Below are 17892 nucleotides of genomic sequence, written 5' to 3' on the forward strand. Positions count from 1 at the left end.
GCAGGCCAATCAGATTATGTCAGAGACAGTCCCTCATCCCATTAGTATGGAAGCCACTTGGACACTGAACTGCCATGGGCTACATCTCTGCAGGGGTTCTAGGTTATCTCGATGAATAGTCCTTGGTTGGAGTATGATTACTCCATCTTAAACGTCCAAGCCTCCCACTCAGATTTCCCACATTATACTTGCTTTGTAGTCATATCTTAGGTCTAGGTCTGGTTCATCTCTCCTGGTGTTTCCAAGTCTTCTCTCAGATATCTCCTCTCCCAACCCTCCTCCCACTGACTTCTTTCTTCTCCCCTCCAAATAGGGTGAGATGAGAATGTCCCACCCTATTCTCTTCATTGCACAGCATTGGCTGGTTGTTTTGTTGGCAATATAGAGAACAAATGGTAGCATGCTTACACAAACTTAAGACAGGTGATGCTTAAAATAAGCATCACAATGCAATGTCCAGATTGAAACCAGATAGTGGAGTAGAGAAATAAGCATGTGAATGAACAAGGGTAATTTGTATACATTCCACAAGAACATTTTACGAACCTTTTGCCCTTTTAGTCCAATAAAAGGCTCCTTTTCTTTCAATACAATAATAATTATAAAACAGTTATGAAAACTATTAGGTAACATTTACATGTGCAATGTTCAGTCCATGTGCATTTGGCAACTTAGGAGAAATGATTTGATTATCTATCTTATCTTGACAAGTTTAGAGTTCTATACCTAAATTAACTTTTGTCCTTATTGGTATTACCTATATGAAAACATTTTCTTAAATTTGAAACAGCTTAAACTTAATTGTAGAACTATAACTATTTGGTCTTCAATCCCACCAGAGACTTGAGAAGGAATAAAACTAGTTACTGGAATAAATAGGAAGTGGATGTTAGCAGCTTCCAAAAAAAAAAAAAAAAAATGACAGAGACAGTTTACTGCCTGAAAAGTCACCAAAACTCTCTATAATGTAATGTTAGAGAATCATCTTCAGCCTTCTGGCTCAGTATATTTTCAGTATATTTGACAGACATATATATGAAGCAGGAAGTATTTAGGACATGCTTACCCTGCCTTGGCAGAGTTCGTCAGTCGGCTTGGCCTACATTTAAGCTTGCCCACTTTAGGCTAATTTTGTCTGTCATGAAACGAGGGCATTTTCTTTTTTTTGCCTGGGTGGCTCGTTTGTCAGGAGATGACCTGTCTCATTGTCAAAGAATCTTTAAAATAATAAAAACATTTTTAAATGCCATATTCTGTAGGTCTCTGAAGTTTTTGAAGACTTACCTAACTTTATATAATCGACTTGTCTGTAGAATATCTATCTGTTAAACCTAGGATGTATACTCCTGTGATAAATTAGACTAGTGTCTGATGTGACTGTGAGTTGATTAAGTAACAATTAACTTGCATTACCCAATATTCTAATCTTATTTTCTCTCTGAATAAGATCATTAACAACTTATAACCATTTCCCAATGACAATAAACATTCATAGCCACAGAAAACAACCAAAAACCTACCCAACCCCCTTTAAAGGAAATTGGACTTTGTTCTCATGAATTTTTTTCTAGCTGATTTTTTTTTGTACAAGCAGCAATCCTTTTAGGGTGCCCCCCCAAAAAAAACTGGGAAAAATGGTTTATTGAGCAAACATTAATATTTGTGGTCCAGTCTTTGAATGTGGAGATATTTTAAGCTTAAAAGAAGTCCTGTTTGGAATAGTAGAAAATGCTGGACCAAATGAGATTAGTAGCTTTCTTCAAAGCTATCTTGGGAGCAGGCTTTGATGAGAAACAGCAACTGAAGCACTTGAGGCAGGAACAAGCAGAATGCTGGAATATGCAAGATGCTAGAACAGATGTGTCAATGTCTCAGAATGCTGGGAGGATGAATTCTGCCAGATTTGATTCAGCTTCCCCAGTGTTCAGTCCTTTTGGTCTGAAAACATATATTTTATCACAATCATTATACAGTACTAAAATTATGAATGTATGAGATGTTCAGGATGCAACAAAATTGTAAACCAATTTTATCTATGCCATTTAAAAGAGTGGCATAATAAATTTTTAGGATATTGTAGCCAAGGATTTATTGGCCATGTATTATTGAAGTTCTGGCTGGAGACATTTTTACATCTCAGAGTTGTTACCATGTGAAAGGATCAGCACTTTATGTTACCCGTTTTGTTTAGTCTTCTTGATTTCTCTCTTTTTGTGTGTGACTAAGATCTTCAGGTGGTCTTCCTTTTTCATATCTGATTTTTATTAGTTTTGATGGAACCCATAATTTCTCTTCTACTGTATGAACATACATAAAACCTCTTCCCCAGCATACCATATTCCTTGCTCTCCTTTTTGGAATTAAGACCTTTATATGCTACTCTAATTCAGCAGTCCTTTCTAAACATCACTGTGTCTTAGCGGGTGTGCTACTTATCTCATTTAAACATTTAAAAATTGATAAATCATTATTTAATATATTTTGGGGAGACAGTATATTCACCAAGGTAAGAGAGTATACATTTCAGGAAGCCCCATGATTGGGCCTTCAAGGAACCTGTCAGAGGGGGGAGTGAGAGACCAAAAAAATTAAAAATTACATTTTGGGGGTACTGAGCTAAAGAGTTTAAGACATAACTGGTCAAGCTGGCCTTGTTGCTTCTAGACATCTGGCCAGATGCAGGGAAGAACTGTCCTTGAGGCATTCCTGTCCACTCATTAGAGTTACCATCATCAGGAAACCGGTTTGGGTGGCCTTGCCCTTGGGAAAAGCACTGACAGAGAAAATTGCCCCTCTTCCTTAGCAACAGCCTATCCATCCAGGACAGGACACCCCAACTGAAACCCAAAGCCAGCCCAAGGCCGGTCATTTCTCCCCCAAGAGAAAACAAATAAAACCAGAACTGTTTATGAAAAGTAGCCTCCCTTTTTATATTTTAACCAATAGAAGCTTGCCATGCTAGAATCCCCTGCTTTGGGCATGCTGGGAGCTATAAATCACCCTCAGTCCAGAGCTCTGAACTCTCAGTGGATACCAATGCCTTGATGTCTGTGAGAGTCCAGCTAGAGCTGTGAATAAAGATCCTCATGTGTTTTGTGATGGACTTGACTTGTGGTGGTTTGGGGGGGGGGGTCTTGCAAATCAGGCATGACATACACAAACCTGAGACAGGTGATGCTTCAAATAAGCATCACAATGCAATGTCCTATTGAAAACAGATAGTGGGGTAGAGAAATCAACATGTGAATGAACAAGGGTAAATTGTATACATTCCACAAGAACATTATACCAACATGGTTTCACAGGTTTCAGTCTGAGGTCATCTGGCTCTGGAAGCCAAGAAGCAGAGAGATAGAAGACAGGTTTGGAGACAAACTGTACCCACCAAAGTCTGTGCCCCACAACTAGCTATTTCCTTCAACTAGATCCTACCTTCTAATAGGTCCATTAAGCTATAGACTCATGAACAGATTCATCCACTAGAGAGGTTAGTATCCTAATGATCTAATTATCTCCCAATAACAACACCGACTGGGGACCAAGATCTCAATTAGGAGCCCATAAATGACATTTATTCATTTTGTTTTACTTTGTGCTTTTGAAACAGGGTCTTTTTGTATAGCCTTGGCTTTTTTGGAACTCACTGTGTAGACCAGCCTGGCCTAGAATGAGTGTTGGGCTACTGAAGGTGTGTACCACTACAGCTGGCTTTGTTGGGAACATTTTCACATAGACCACACCATGAGTATTAAATATATTTTCTACTTGTACTATTTTCAACTTATGATGGGCTTACCAGAATGTAACCTCTTCATTATTTGAGGCACATTTGTAAGACTAAAAAAGCTTTGATCTAAGCCTGTTTTGAATCCCATACCAGCACCAATCCTTCTTGCTTCTGTGTGTCTACTATTTTCCCTGTCCTCTCAACCCTAAATCAGAAGCTGAGCTTCTATTCTTTGGCTTTCTCCTGTTGACCTTCCACAGCTCCATGTTCATATCTCCACAACTTCCTTCCTACTCAGATTTCACCCACTTCTACTGCCCTCTTCCTGCAGGTTTTTCCTACTTGGCCTCCTGCTTACAGAAGCCCGGACAAAGTGTTTGAATCCAGGGCACAAGTCAGAATCTGGCATGCATTTCCCTAAGGTATCTGAGGAAAAGTGGAAGAGACAGACAGGTCAACAGCAACAGTAAGCTTTGAGTGTCCCCTGATGTGGATATGCAGAATAGCAGGGTGTTGGCTGATGAAAGCAATTCATTCAGCTTCCAAGACAGATTATGAGCCAGCTTTGTGCATGAGAGAACAAACTAGCGTTCTGATTTCCCAGAGCAATTTGGCTAAAGAGGGACCTTGCTGCATGTTCTTGTAGAATATGTGTTTTGTGTGAAACTGACAGGAACTATAACCAGAGGGAGACTTGGTACAGAGAGAGTAGAAGAGGGTGTGAAACAAAGATTTTATAATTATACTACTTGTAGAGTGAACAGGAACAAAGATGAAGCAATAAATTATGCTAATTATCTTGTATCCATTGCCAACTTTTATATGGAGGCACAGTGAATCCTTGTGCCAGGTCTGAGACTTGGTTACTTGGGTTCTAAATAGCTCCTCTGGCTTCCTCTGTAGTACCCCCACAGTAGTCTCCAAAGAATTCCCTGGGTTTCCTGGAATTCACACAATCTCAGTACTTTCCCCTGAGGCCTGTTGCACATCTAATACCCCTCTCCCCCAAATTCCTCCTACCATGAGACAGGCCTACAACTTTATCCCTGATCTTGGTCAAGATCTCATGCATGGCATGTCTTTTCTCTAAAACTGGTCCCATCCATATAAACTTTTCTACTCAAATTATTCCATACTGCTCTCTCTTAAACATTTAAAAAGAAAAAAAAAGTTTAAAAAATACAAGTAATTCTCAGCTCCTTTTTCTCAACTGCTGGATAATCATACCTTCATGAGTTTTCCTCTTGTGTCTCAAATTCCTGCGTGTCTAGGGGTAAATAAGAGATCATCTCACATCCAGGCGTTGTGGGCACAACTGTAATCACAGTACTCTGGGGGGGAGAGTCAGGTGAATTTCTGTGAGTTTGAGGCCAGCATGGTCTACAAAGCAAGTCCAGGACAGGCAAGACTACACAGAAAAACCCTGTCTTGAAAAGCCAAAACCAACCAAACAAACAAACAAGCAAACAAACAAAAAACAGATTTCATCTCAATTAGCATAAGTTTCCAGGCATTAAAAAAAGAAAGAGATAACATCCTTTGAAGATTTTAAAAGGGGATGTTTTATATAGGCAGTGACCATGTTTTGTGACACACATTCCCATTTGAGATAGATTCATACATTAAGGTGACATGGAAGGATTAAGACTGATCAGCCTTGGTCACTCCAGAGCCACTGTGGTTAGAGGATGACACTGTATTTCTTTGTATTGTTTTTCTTATGTTTTGCATTGTATTATAGTAAATAAAATCATCTAGGGTGGCATGTTGTTTAGTATTCAACTGAAACTTTTATCTTTAGATTCTTCTTCATTTCGAGAATAATTCAAGTTCAGAGTATGTGAAAATGTCTTTGTTCATCTAGAAGACAAAATCCACAGATATACATTATTCAAATATTTGGATTACTTCCTAAGGAAAACCTTAAGAACTTCCTCTTGTGTATTTAAAGATATATGGAAATTTTGTCATGGTAAGTGGAAACAGAATCAAAAGATAATCAGGAAAAATATGAAATTAGGTGTGGTGGCATATACCTTTAATCCCAGTACTTAGGAGACAGAAGCAGGGAGATCTTTCTGAGTTCTAGGTCAGTCTGGTTTACATGGTGAGTTTTAAGCCAGCCAGAGCTACATAGTGAGACATTGTCTCAAAAGCAAATATATATGCATATGTATATACACATATATATGTGAATCAGAATAAAGTGATCTTGTTACCTGTTACATCTCTTTATTTCATCTCTATGCTCAGCCCAGGATGTACAGAGCACACACAGTGCTCGTTTTCTTAAGTCTAGTAGACATGAGTATAATATAGTCCTTTCTGTATTAGATTTATGCTCCCAAGTAGTTACCCCACCATTATTAATGGCAGTTATTTGCAGAGATGCAACTCAGGTGGTAGCATCCAGGCAAAGTGGTTCACAGTCTCAGCACTCCACCTTTAGGGTTGAGTAGTGAATAATCTGGCAAGATATACAATGCATCCAAGGATGTTGAGTTGTACAGTTGGTGTCTACTCTCTAGCTGGTAGTCTTACCTCTCACTCTCCCATTGTAACTGCCAATGGCTCCACACAGTGAGAATTGACCTTCAATAATCCTATCCTACTATTTGGATAGTTGTTGCTGTGTTTGTATAGTAGGTTTTGTCAAGGGATAAAGTAGACATTCAGATGCCCTTGATACCTAAATTCAGCTGGACTCTTTTCTAAAATGTCAGGTCTTCTCTAAGAATAATCATTCATCTCTTCTTGCTAGAAAATACCTTATACCTCTCTCCTGTTTGGTAACAGATTCCCCATTGGTTCATGTTCCATGTGAGTTGAGCTAATGGCTGTCACTTGGCTTTCTTTCTTAAGATATAATATTTAATGGCCTCTCCGTGAAGTTAGATATAGATGTTATAATGTCCAGTGTGGTACAGACATGGCAGTAGACTTTCTGAGAGAAGCTCTCACAGCAAAAACCCAGTGCAATAGCAGCCACAATAACCCTAGCATACAATTCTGTTTCTCTAGAACCACTTCAATACCACTATTTGTGTTAGTCAGGGTTCTCTAAAGGAACAAAACTGATAAGATGGAGTGTATGTGTGTATGCCTGTGTGGATGTGTGATATGTATGGAGATTTATTAGGGTGATTTATAGGCTGTGATCCAGGTTGTCCAACCATAGCTACCTCCTTGATGGAAAGGAAAAGGATTCAGTAATTGTTCAGTCAGTGAGACTGGATGTCCCAGCAATCTCAATCTGATGCTGGAGTCTTAAGAAAGTCCTATTGAGATGCTGGTTTTCAGTCTTCAGTCTATAATGGAATCCCAAAGACGTGGTTATGAGGAAAGGAATGCCTCTACAACAAAATGTTTGAAATTGCCAATGAGAATGACAGCAAGCAGGCAAAAAGATGAAGTTTCCTTCTTCCATGTTCTTTTATGTTGGCTGCCACCAGAAGGTGTGGCCCAGATTTGGGGTAGGTCTTCCAAATTCAAAATTATATAATCAAGAAAATACGTCAAAGTTGTAGAGCTACTTAAGATTTAGTTGATTGCAGGTGTAGTCAAGTTGACAATCAAGATTAGTCATCACAGCTACCAAGGGACTGAAAAGAGGACTCCATGGTTAAGAGCACTGGTTGTTCTTCCAGTGGACCCAGTTCTATTGGAGGTGTCATTTCTATTCAAACCATTACATTCCACTCCCTGGCTCTCATAAGCTTATAACCATATCATAATGCAAAATGCATCAGCCAAACATCAAAAGTCACTGGGTGTGGTGGTGCACACCTTTAATCTCAGGACTAGGGGAGCAGAGGCAGGTGGGTATCTGTGAGTTTGAGTCCAGCCTGGTCTACAAAGTGAGACCAGGACAGGCAGGGCTCTGTTACAAAGAGAAACCCTGTCTCAAAAAACAAACAAAAATATCAAATGTCCAAAGATCAAAGTCTCTTCTGAGACTCAAGGCAATCTCTTAATTGCAACCCCAGTAAAATCAAAATCCAAAAGCAGATTACATACTTCTAACATACAGAATATATGTTACCATTCCAAAAGGGGGAAAAAAAGGAGCATATTGAGGAAATACTGGACCAAAGAAAGACTGAAAATCAGCTGGGCAAACAGCAAACTCTACATCTTCATGTCTGATGTCAAAGTGCTCTTCAGATCTCCAGCTCCTTTCAGCTTTGTTGAATACAACACACCTCTTTCTTGTTGGCTGGTTCCACTGCCTGTTAGCAGCTCCCCTCGGCAGGTGTCCCATGGATCTGGCATTTCCAACAACTTGAGGTCTCCAACACAATCCAGCCTTCGCTTTCATAGCTTCACTCAGTGGCCATTCTGGGCCTCCATGCAGGGACATCCCTGACAAATGCCTGGCTTTAGCCACTGTTGTGGTTTGAATAGGAATAACCCCCCTATGCTCATAGAGTTGAATACTTAGTCAACAGAGAGTACCACTATTTGAAGACAATAAATAAGGATCAATCCTGAAGATGCATTATGACCGAAATAGACTGTAACTAATATTTTCTACCCTCCTTATAATTTATTTCACAGAAAACTAAAACAAATTTTTTTTAAAATAATGAATCATTTTTTAAAATAATTACACAAGGCTTTGTATGTATATCAAAGTTTCCATTGCTTAATCAGATGGCCTTTGTCTATATCATGTCATAACTTGATGCTGACTTGTTTTTTAAGTTAACAGTGGAAGAACAGACCAGAAGATAGGGCCTCTTTTCTTGACTTTCCTGTGAGTACAGGAAAACCTGGGAAGTTGGCCATATCTGTGAGGCTGTGAATGGGTAGATTTCAGTCTGTGACTGAGCAAGCTGTTCCTGAGAGAGAGAGAGAGAGAGAGAGAGAGAGAGAGAGAGAGAGATGTCTATCTGCACAACCAAGTAAACTGTTTTGCTATTGTGTTCAGTGATGCGTGTGGGCTCTGGTACCAAAACACTTAGCAGACTAAGTTGTGTGGAGTCTTCAGTGCTACTTTGATCACAGCAATTTTCCCTGAATAAGTGGATATCAAATGGCCTGCTCCAAGAATGAATTAACTTCTGGGATACAGCTTTGGAGGGGTCCAGATAAACCCCATATTTGTCCTCCCAATATAAATCTGTTCATCTTTACACAAGATCATTTTTCAAAAGTTTGCCTATTATTGGGATACAGCTTACACTTGACAAGTTCCACATGTGAAGAGTGGTTGGAGCTTAATTAGTTAGACAGTTTCTGGGTGTCCAGGATCAGGATGAAGGTTTGCCTGTACCCCCTAGATAAACCAAAGCCAAATCAGAACTATTTTGTTGAATTCAAGGAAGGGCTGAAAGCCCAAAACAGAAAAATTCAATATGCACAAGAGGAAAGCAAAAGAAGCACACACTTCCTTGACCTTCTAGATAGCTGTGGACAGGAGCTTTGTGCTAGCCACAAGAATCTGTGCAAGGGATTGCAGCCCACAGCCATTAAGCCTATTCACAAAAAAAAAAAAAAAAAAAAAAAAAACAAAAACAAAAACAAAAAAAAAAAAACAGAGTCCATAGCTGATTTTTGGAGCAGCCAGCATTTATATAAGCAGGTGCTTCATCTCTGTGGTCAAGGGTCACATGTGTGTAATGCTGTTGTACAATATTGTTTACAGCTTCTAAAACATTTTGAGAAACGGCTAAGTTTTGTGACTAAATTCAACTTTGAAAGCTGTGTAGCCACACAGCAGCCCTTCGTGGGATTATTCCTTGGTTTTGAAGTAACCACTAAACCATTCCCAGTTACCTGTAGAGGACCAAAGGGCCAGATGGATATTAGAGGGTTCAACTCTGATCCCACTAAAAATCATAGGGCCTTATAGTCTATTAAAGAATAGATCATGTCACCTCCGCCTGAGGGAGGAGCAGCCTTACCAGGCCACAGAGGAAGACAATGCAGCCACTCCTGATGAGACCTGATAGACTAAGGTCAGAGGGAAGGGGAGGAGGGGCTCCCTTTTCAGTGGACTGGGAGAGGGACACAGATGGGGAAGAAGGAGTGTGGGATTGGGAGAGGAGGAGGGAGGGAGGTACAGGGAAGATACAAAATGAATAAACTGTAATTAATAAAAATAAAAACAATTAAATAAAAAAAAACATGAATAGAGCAAATGTCCTTGTTGTATACTTGAACATCTTAAAAAAAAAAGAATAGATCATGGAGCCAAGAGAAATGCACTTTGTCAAGTGTAAAGATCTCCTTTGTTCATTTTTTTTTGGGGGGGGGGCGCTCTCTTTTCAATCCACCTTTTCTCTTCATTCTGTTTATCATTCAACGCAAAAAAAAAAAAAAGTCTCTCCCATAACTTGCTGGCTACTGCAGTTTTCACTGTCTGTGTCAGGTAGTTTGTCAACATTTTAAGCAACATCGATCTTCCTATCTGTCCTCTGTGCCACCACTCACTCCTCATGCTCTTTGAAAGAAAAGTCACCTTATGCATCATGGCTCATTTATTTCAAAAGAGAACCAGCATCCAAAATTTACCCTGCCTACAAGAGGTGCAGAGATAAAGATACAGTATTGACTGAGGGAATGTCCAACAAATTCCTGCCCCAGGCTGGAACCCACCCCATGGGAGGGAGCCAACCTCTGATGCCATTAAAGATACTCTGCTATATTTACATACAGGAGTCTAACAAAACCATCCTCTGAGAGGCCCCACCCAGCAGCTGATAGAATCAGATGCTGAGACTCACAGTCAAGCATTAAGTGGAGCTCAGTGGAAGAGTGGGGGGAAGGATAGAAGGATTCAGAGGAGACAAGAATGTCACAAGAAGACCAAAAGAGTCAACTAACCTAGATGTATGGGGGCTGGTGGAGATGGAAGCACCAACCAAGAAGCATGCATGGACTGGACCTTGGTCCTCTACACATATGTAGCCAATGAGTAGTTAAACTTCCTGTGGGTCCCCTAGTAAGTTGAATGGGTGCCATTTATGGCATGGGACCCTGTTGTCTGCTTTCGATCACTACTCCCTAGTGGGGCTGCCTTGCCTGGTATCAGTGGATGAGGATAAGCTCAGTCTCAATATGGCTTGATGTGCTTGGGTGGGTTAGGGGTGGCTCACTTTTTCTGAAGAGGAGTGGGAATAGGGGAAGATGGTGAGAGGGGGGACCAGGAGAAGAGAAGGGAGGGGGCTACAATCGGGATACACAGTGAATATATAAAAAAAAATTAAAGAATAAAATAAAGAGAGAACCAACAGCTCATATTCACTGTATGAAATATGTTTTTTTAATAATAGAGAATATGGTGGCTGTGGGATTTGTTGTTGTTCTTTCTTTTTGTTTTGCCTGGGAACTCCTACTGACCAATGGAGAAAGAACTCTATTAAATACTTTTCTTGTTGCTATGAGAGGTTACCTGACCAAACAACTTAAAGGAAAAAGGACTTATTTTGGCTAAGGGTTTAAGGTATTACAGTCTAGCATGGTGAAGAAGGCATAGTGACTGGTGCTCCATCTATGATTTTTTTTTTTTTGTATTTTGTTTGTTTGTTTGTTTCATATAGGGTTTCTCTGTGTAGCCTTGCTGTCCTGGGACTTGCTCTGTAGACCAGGCTAGCCTCGAACCCACAAAGATCCTGCCTGCCTCTGCCTCCCAAGTGCTGGGATTAAAGGTGTGTGCTCCCACCGCCATCACCACCCAGCCTTTTATGCCCTTTTAATAAATTGATGCACTCACATTTAATTAGTTAGTGATATCAGTATTCTTTTCCTGTGAAGGAGGTAGTGAGCTAGACAAGGAGAAAATAGCACAGTATTAGCCTTTGTGATGTATCTAGTTTTTACAGTGCTGATGATTCACAAAGGGAGTCATGGTGTCATCTTTCTTTTATCCTAGCTTGTTTGCATAATGGAATAGAATCAATGGGAAAGGGCCCGTTTTGCCCTTCTTGCCTCAGAACTTCTGCAGATAATTGCTTGTGGGCATCCAGAGTATGTGTGTGAAGTGATTTTTTTCTTGCGCTGATCTGTTCCTTCCAATCTCAAGACCCACAATTGGCTGAGTATGATTCAAGCTCTCAGAGAGACCAAATTCTCAATAGTCATGTGTTTGTCATAAGGACAGGGTAGGTTCTGAAAAATATGTCATTTATGGATTGCATCTTTATGTGAACAGCTATGTGTATACAGAGAACTATGACATCTGTGCTGCCACATAGACAAATGTTAGAAAAACAACTGATGGATCAATTGCTTGATACACCCAAATAACCCAAAGAGAGAAGATGATTGATTGACTAAATGATAAGATAAATGCACATAATACAAATGGTTGAATGATATATGAATGATTGCTTGGTGTGATAGACAATTTTTAATATGTAGATGGAATATACATACTTGCATAAACTCACATGGTCTAGCCTACTACATACTCTCGACAAAAGTTACAAAGATAGCTCTTGATTCATGACGTAGACAATAACATATTATAGGTGATAATGATGGAGAGGGTTTATGGATAGACAGACCAACAGACAAACTGATCAATGGTATACCTATTGTTTTGGGGTCAAAAATAAACAAAACAACACAAGATTACATTTAACACAGGAAGAAATCATGTAATCAAAAGATGCAATAAATAGGAAATGCATGAGTTTTAGAAGGATATGCATTCTAAAATTATGATAAGCAGTATGGTAGACACAAAATCCAGCAATTCTGTAGTCAGGCACTGTAATTTTATGTACTGTGCACTTTTATGGCTGGTAGTTCAGTTTAGAGCATCATTACACATATGAGGAAAGCATTGCACTACAATATCTTGTGAAAATCAACTGCACCTGCTGGGGACCAACCTCAGCCAATTGTGGGTCTTGAGATTGGAAGGAACAGATCAGCACAAGAAAAAAATCACTTCACACACATGGGCAGGTACATGCTGATGGATGACTCATTTCAAGAGACTGTTCTTAGGAGGCAGTCTCTCTTGTGTCTGCTCACGCACTCTTTCTTCTACTCTCTTTCTTTCCTTTCTTTTTTCTCCTTTCCTAGAGCAGATAGTCAATCCTAGTCTTTTATTGTTAAATTGTTTCCTTATACACTGTTTATCATGATCAAAAACCTTTTAGTCTTTCCCCAAAATATTAGCTTTTCCCTAAAAACTCACAAATGAGAATAAACAGAATATAGCAAACTGTACTCTACCTACACGGTACAGTGTTTACATTGCAAGCAAGCATATTTAATCATTAACTCAGTGCTTTTTTTCGGACAAACCTCTACATCATAGGTCATCTAGGCAAAATCTTGTGATTACAATAAGTGGCATCAGATCAAAGAGGTGCTAAAGAAACTAGACTATTTTTAATTCTCTGTTGCTGTTTGTAGCTGAGCAAGTTCTGAGCTCTTTCTAAACAACTTTTATAATAGGAGTGATCATTCAGAGTGTCTGTAGCCCCTTCCTCATAAACTATACAAAGCTCCTACAATCTCATTTTCTTATCCCAAGGAGTCTTGTCCATGTGACCAAGTCTTTCTGGAAAAGGAAGTTAATATGAATCCAGTGATTTCTATAAGGTCTAAGTCCTTTTTGACTGCAGCAATCTAGGGGCTGAGTGTGAAAACTCAAACAATTCCTGATATCATTTAATATCCATGAGCTTACTAATGTTTTTCAGGAAACAATTAGCACAAGAGGCCTCTATAAATTCAATTTCTTATGCAGGTAATTCAGGGTTCACTGCCTTTACAGCCAGGAGGAATCCCCCCTCCACAATGGTTGTTTTTGCACCATTTCCTTTTCCCCCAGTCTCCCTAGAAGTCTTAACCAGTTGCATTGACTAGGGTTGAATTAGAGAAAAAAGATGGAGTCCCAGTAAGAAACAAAGCAGGCAGAGATATAGGAAAAAGCAATGGCATTTGTGATCTGGTAATACAGAGGTGTTTTCTTTAGGGCGATAGTGCTCCAGCAGCCGGAAGTATGTCAAGCAGCTGCTTCTGCAATCATGTCATCCCTGACATGCACCTACAGAAATAGTGACATAATCTTAAGAATTATTATCATAAATGAGATTATTATTGACCAAAACCTATGAGGCATATGGCTATACAGATCTTTTTTGCTTAGGTTTGTTTTTTGAGACAGGGTTTCTCTGTGTAGCCTTGGCTGTCCTGAACTTGTTTTGTAGACTAGGCTGGCCTCAAACTCACAGAGATAAGCCTGCTTCTGCCTCCTAGAGTGCTGAGATTACAGACTTGCACCACCAAGCCCGGCTCAGCTATATAGGTCTTTAACTGGTGACTTGAGACTAAACTTTGCTAATCTTGGTGGAGCACACCAGTAATTTCAGCATGTAAGAGGCTGAGACAGAAAGATCCCGACTTCATGACCAGCTGGGTATACAGAATAAAACTGCCTCAAAAGCCAAGGGAAGAATAGAAGGAAAAGAAGGGCTGGATGGAGAAGGAATTAGAAGAAATAATTAAGTGAAAAATGTAGGAAAAAATGTGCCCTGACTCCCAACAGTTCTCTGAAGTCCAGTGTGCTTATTAATTTTTCTCCACTTTTTACCCCCTGCCAAGTTGGCAGAGCTGTTCCCACACAGAGCTTAGGTAAAGATTTGAGCACCCACGTTCAAAAGCTTTAGGAAGGCCCTGAGAAGAACCTTGAGGAGCATAGGTGGGTGCTCAGCAGAATATGCAGCAAAATCTTCTGGGTAAATTAATGTGTGTGTGACCCAGATTTAGTGACCTCAAAAGAATGCTGGTTATTTGGATAGTTTAATATGAGTTTCTTGACAGCCTAGGAGAAGCTTTATTGAGGCCACATGGCTTAGGATTTTTACAGGAATTTCTGGGTCAATGACCCCTCTGCTGCAGTGATTGTAAAACATTACAACAGAGTTTTTCCTCTTCCTCTTACTACCTTTGTTTTGATAATCTAAGATTCAACTTATTCATCGAAGTCCTCTCCCATCCCTTGGGGGTTGTTTGTTTGTTTGTTTCAGAGTCTTACTTTGTAGCCCTGGCTGGCCTAAAACATGCTAGGTAGACTAGGCTGGCCTCCAGCTCATAAGAGATCAACCTTCCTCAGCCTCTGAAGGTCTAGGATTAAAGACATACACCACTACCAGGCTTTCTCCCTCTCTACATATTTTAAAATGCTGCTGCTGCTGCTGCTGCTGATGATGATGATGATGATGATGATTATTATTTTTTAGACAGGCTGGCCTGGAATCTGTGATTCTTCTGCCCCAGCTTCTCAAGTGGTAAGATGATAGGTCCTTGTTCCCATACCTGGCTCTTAGAGATTTGGGATTTTACTTTGTTTTTTTAGTGGTTTTGTTTATTTGTTCCTATTGTTTTGAGACTGGGTCTCACTGTGTAGTCCTGGCTAGCCTCAGACATACCCAATTCTGCCTCCTGAGTTCTGGGATTAAAGGGATGCTCTGCATCACCTGGTTGTTTCTTTGTTTTTTTTTTTTTTTTTTTTTTGTTTTGTTTTGTTTTGTTTTTTTTTAATTTTGGCTTGGTTGGTTGGTTGGTTGGTTGGTTGATTGGTTGGTTAGTTGGTTGGTTTGGAAATTTGGTTTCGTTTTTTTGACTTATTAACTTCATCTTGATAGTATTCTTAAAGCTAATCAAGAATGTCTTTCATAGGAGCTAGAGAGATGGCTCAGCATCTGAGCACTGGGTGCTCTTCCCGAGGACTCAGGTTCAATTCCCATCTAACAAGCACCTATAACTCCAATCCCAGGAAATCCAACACCCTGTTTTATCCTCTATTGGCAATGCACTCACACATATAGTACACAGATGTACATATAGGCAAAGCACCCATACACATAAAATGAAAAAAGTTGTTAGAAAAGAATCCCCTTCAAGTCACAAAGGACATCCCTAGATCCTGACTCTTGAATAATGATGGATACCTGGAAGCCAATCATAGACTGTGTCAGGAAGGCATACCAAGGGAATAATTTATGTCCTTAAGAAAGATTCCAGACTTGGGGCCACAAAGATGGTTAAGTGCACTTGCTGTTTTTGTGTAGGATATGTGTTGGTTCCTAGCACATGGTGGCTAACAACTGTCTATAACTTCAGTTCCAGGGGACCCTCTTCTAACCTTTGTGGGAACCTCACATAAATACACAGACATAAATGTAGGTAAAATACTCATACACTTAAAAATGCTTTAATCTTTTTTAAAGACTCCATTTTTTTTTCCATTTGCAGTGTTTTCTACATGACTTGTCTTATCCATAGTAAGGCAAGCAAGGCATAGCTTGTAGCTCATTTGAAAAATGGTATGGACAAGACAGGAAACAACTAAGGCACACAGGATGATGGGATTTATAGAATGGACCTGCTAGCCTGTGAAGTTAATGCTCAGCAGAATAGGGCCCATGGCTAGGAATATAATTATCCTCTAGAAAATTTCTTTAGAGATCATATAGGAAATAGATGAATGCATACATTCTATTATATCCACACAATGTAGATAATAAGGAAGGTAGTAGTATCTTTCTCTGAAATGAGGAGAAAGGGTGAACTAGTTAAAAGCTGTTTAATTAAACTGACAATAATAAATAAACTGACAATAATAGGATAATAAACAGAACCCCTCATAGAAACTCTCAATATTTTTACCCATCTACCACACAACTCTACTTGCATCTATGCCTGCAATAGCGGAGTTTCTCAGAGACCAACCCAAACCTCTGGATTTACATCTGAATTCTGTCTCCATATCCCTTACCCCATCATACTATCTCCTCCCTCCCATATCATCATCATCATGAGCATCATCATCATCTACATTTTCTCGACAATGGATCATTGCCGCCACCCTCTTCCATGCATCTCAGGATATTCTAACATTGTCAAGCTTTAAAACAATAGTGAAATGATCAATACATCACCATAAGCCACCAGCTGCAAGAAAAATGGTTCAAACTCCATGGTGTGCTTTTACAGAGCAACTGAATTCAGTTCCCAGCACTCACATGGTGGCTCACAATGATCTATAACTCCAATTCCAGGGGATCAGACATGCTCTTCTGACCTCTGTGGCCACCAGGCACAGACATACATGCAAACAAAGTGTTCATACATGCAAGATAATTTTTTTAAGTGTGTGTCACTGTATCATTTATTTGTCTACTCCCTCAGTGATCTGGAATCAACACGTCTAATGTGCATGCTTCTGTCTGTAGGGCCTAATTCTGTCTGCCTGGCAAGGGGCTTTACAGTGTTCTTTCAGCACATTCCTGTTTCAGCTCACACTGAGAAATCTCCAGTCTGTGATGGTCAGGTGGGTAACTGGAAGGCATTGTCTTGACTGGATAGTCAGAGAAATAAGGGTTCTAGTGAGCTTCAGAACCTGATTCACAAATGCCTGTCAAAGGAAAAAGGAGGATAAGGACAACTTGGGGAGTGGTCTCTGCAAAACAGGTTAGGGGTGAACCAGATGGGACCAGTTGAAATCAAGTGGCAGGGATGGCTCCATGAAGACAGCAGATTCCAATGAGTGTTAATCAGACTCTCATGCAGGACATTAGCCCCAGCCCTAGAAGCATACCCACTGCTACCCTTCAAAGCAGCCCTGTGTGCTGCCAACATCTTCTGCAGAGGTGTCTCTAAAGCCTATTCCTTGAGCACCAGCTTGCAACTCAAGAATATAGGATACTCCTAGAATTGATTGTGTTTACAGGTCTTTAGCTACAATAGAGGCTGGAATACCAAATGTTTACCTCTGTCCTTTTGGAATGATTAGGAAGGAATACCCATACAAGAGAAGCTCCTGATATTGGGGGCAGGGGGGCAGACATTATTCTGCTGATATTAAAAATATAGTTGCCCCCTAGGAAATCACTCTTGGGCATCTCCTTCAGAACAGTAAGCAAGATGAATGTGGTCTCTCAAGGAAGATGCATCAGGAATACCCAGAAATCACTAGATAGCAGCTACCAGCACCAGGGTTACACTGTGTTTGTGCAGTTTCTGACCCCAAAAATACAAATGCCGGTTTCACTACTTTTTGAGAATGCAAGAGTCCTAATGTATATAGGATGGGAGATGCTACATGGCAGAACTGTCTGTAGCTGTGATGTGCTGAAAAGTATTTGTTGCTTTTATATATATATATATATATATATATATATATATATATATATATATAT

General features: G+C 39.9%; 1 protein-coding gene across 1 annotated transcript in view; it reads right to left on the reverse strand.

Annotated features, from left to right (window-relative positions):
- Positions 1-1901: 1901 nt before the first annotated feature.
- The window catches only part of Gpr143 (G protein-coupled receptor 143), a 52893-nt gene continuing 36902 nt past the window's right edge, over positions 1902-17892 (reverse strand). Inside the window, exon 9 of the mRNA XM_055607410.1 lies at positions 1902-1938. Within this exon, the coding sequence (XP_055463385.1) occupies positions 1925-1938 (14 nt within the window). The 3' untranslated portion in view covers positions 1902-1924. The remainder of the gene's footprint in view (positions 1939-17892) is intronic.

The sequence above is a fragment of the Psammomys obesus genome, unplaced genomic scaffold, assembly GCF_907164565.1.
Source record: "Psammomys obesus unplaced genomic scaffold, mPsaObe1.curated_primary_1811, whole genome shotgun sequence".
Lineage (NCBI taxonomy): Eukaryota > Metazoa > Chordata > Mammalia > Rodentia > Muridae > Psammomys > Psammomys obesus.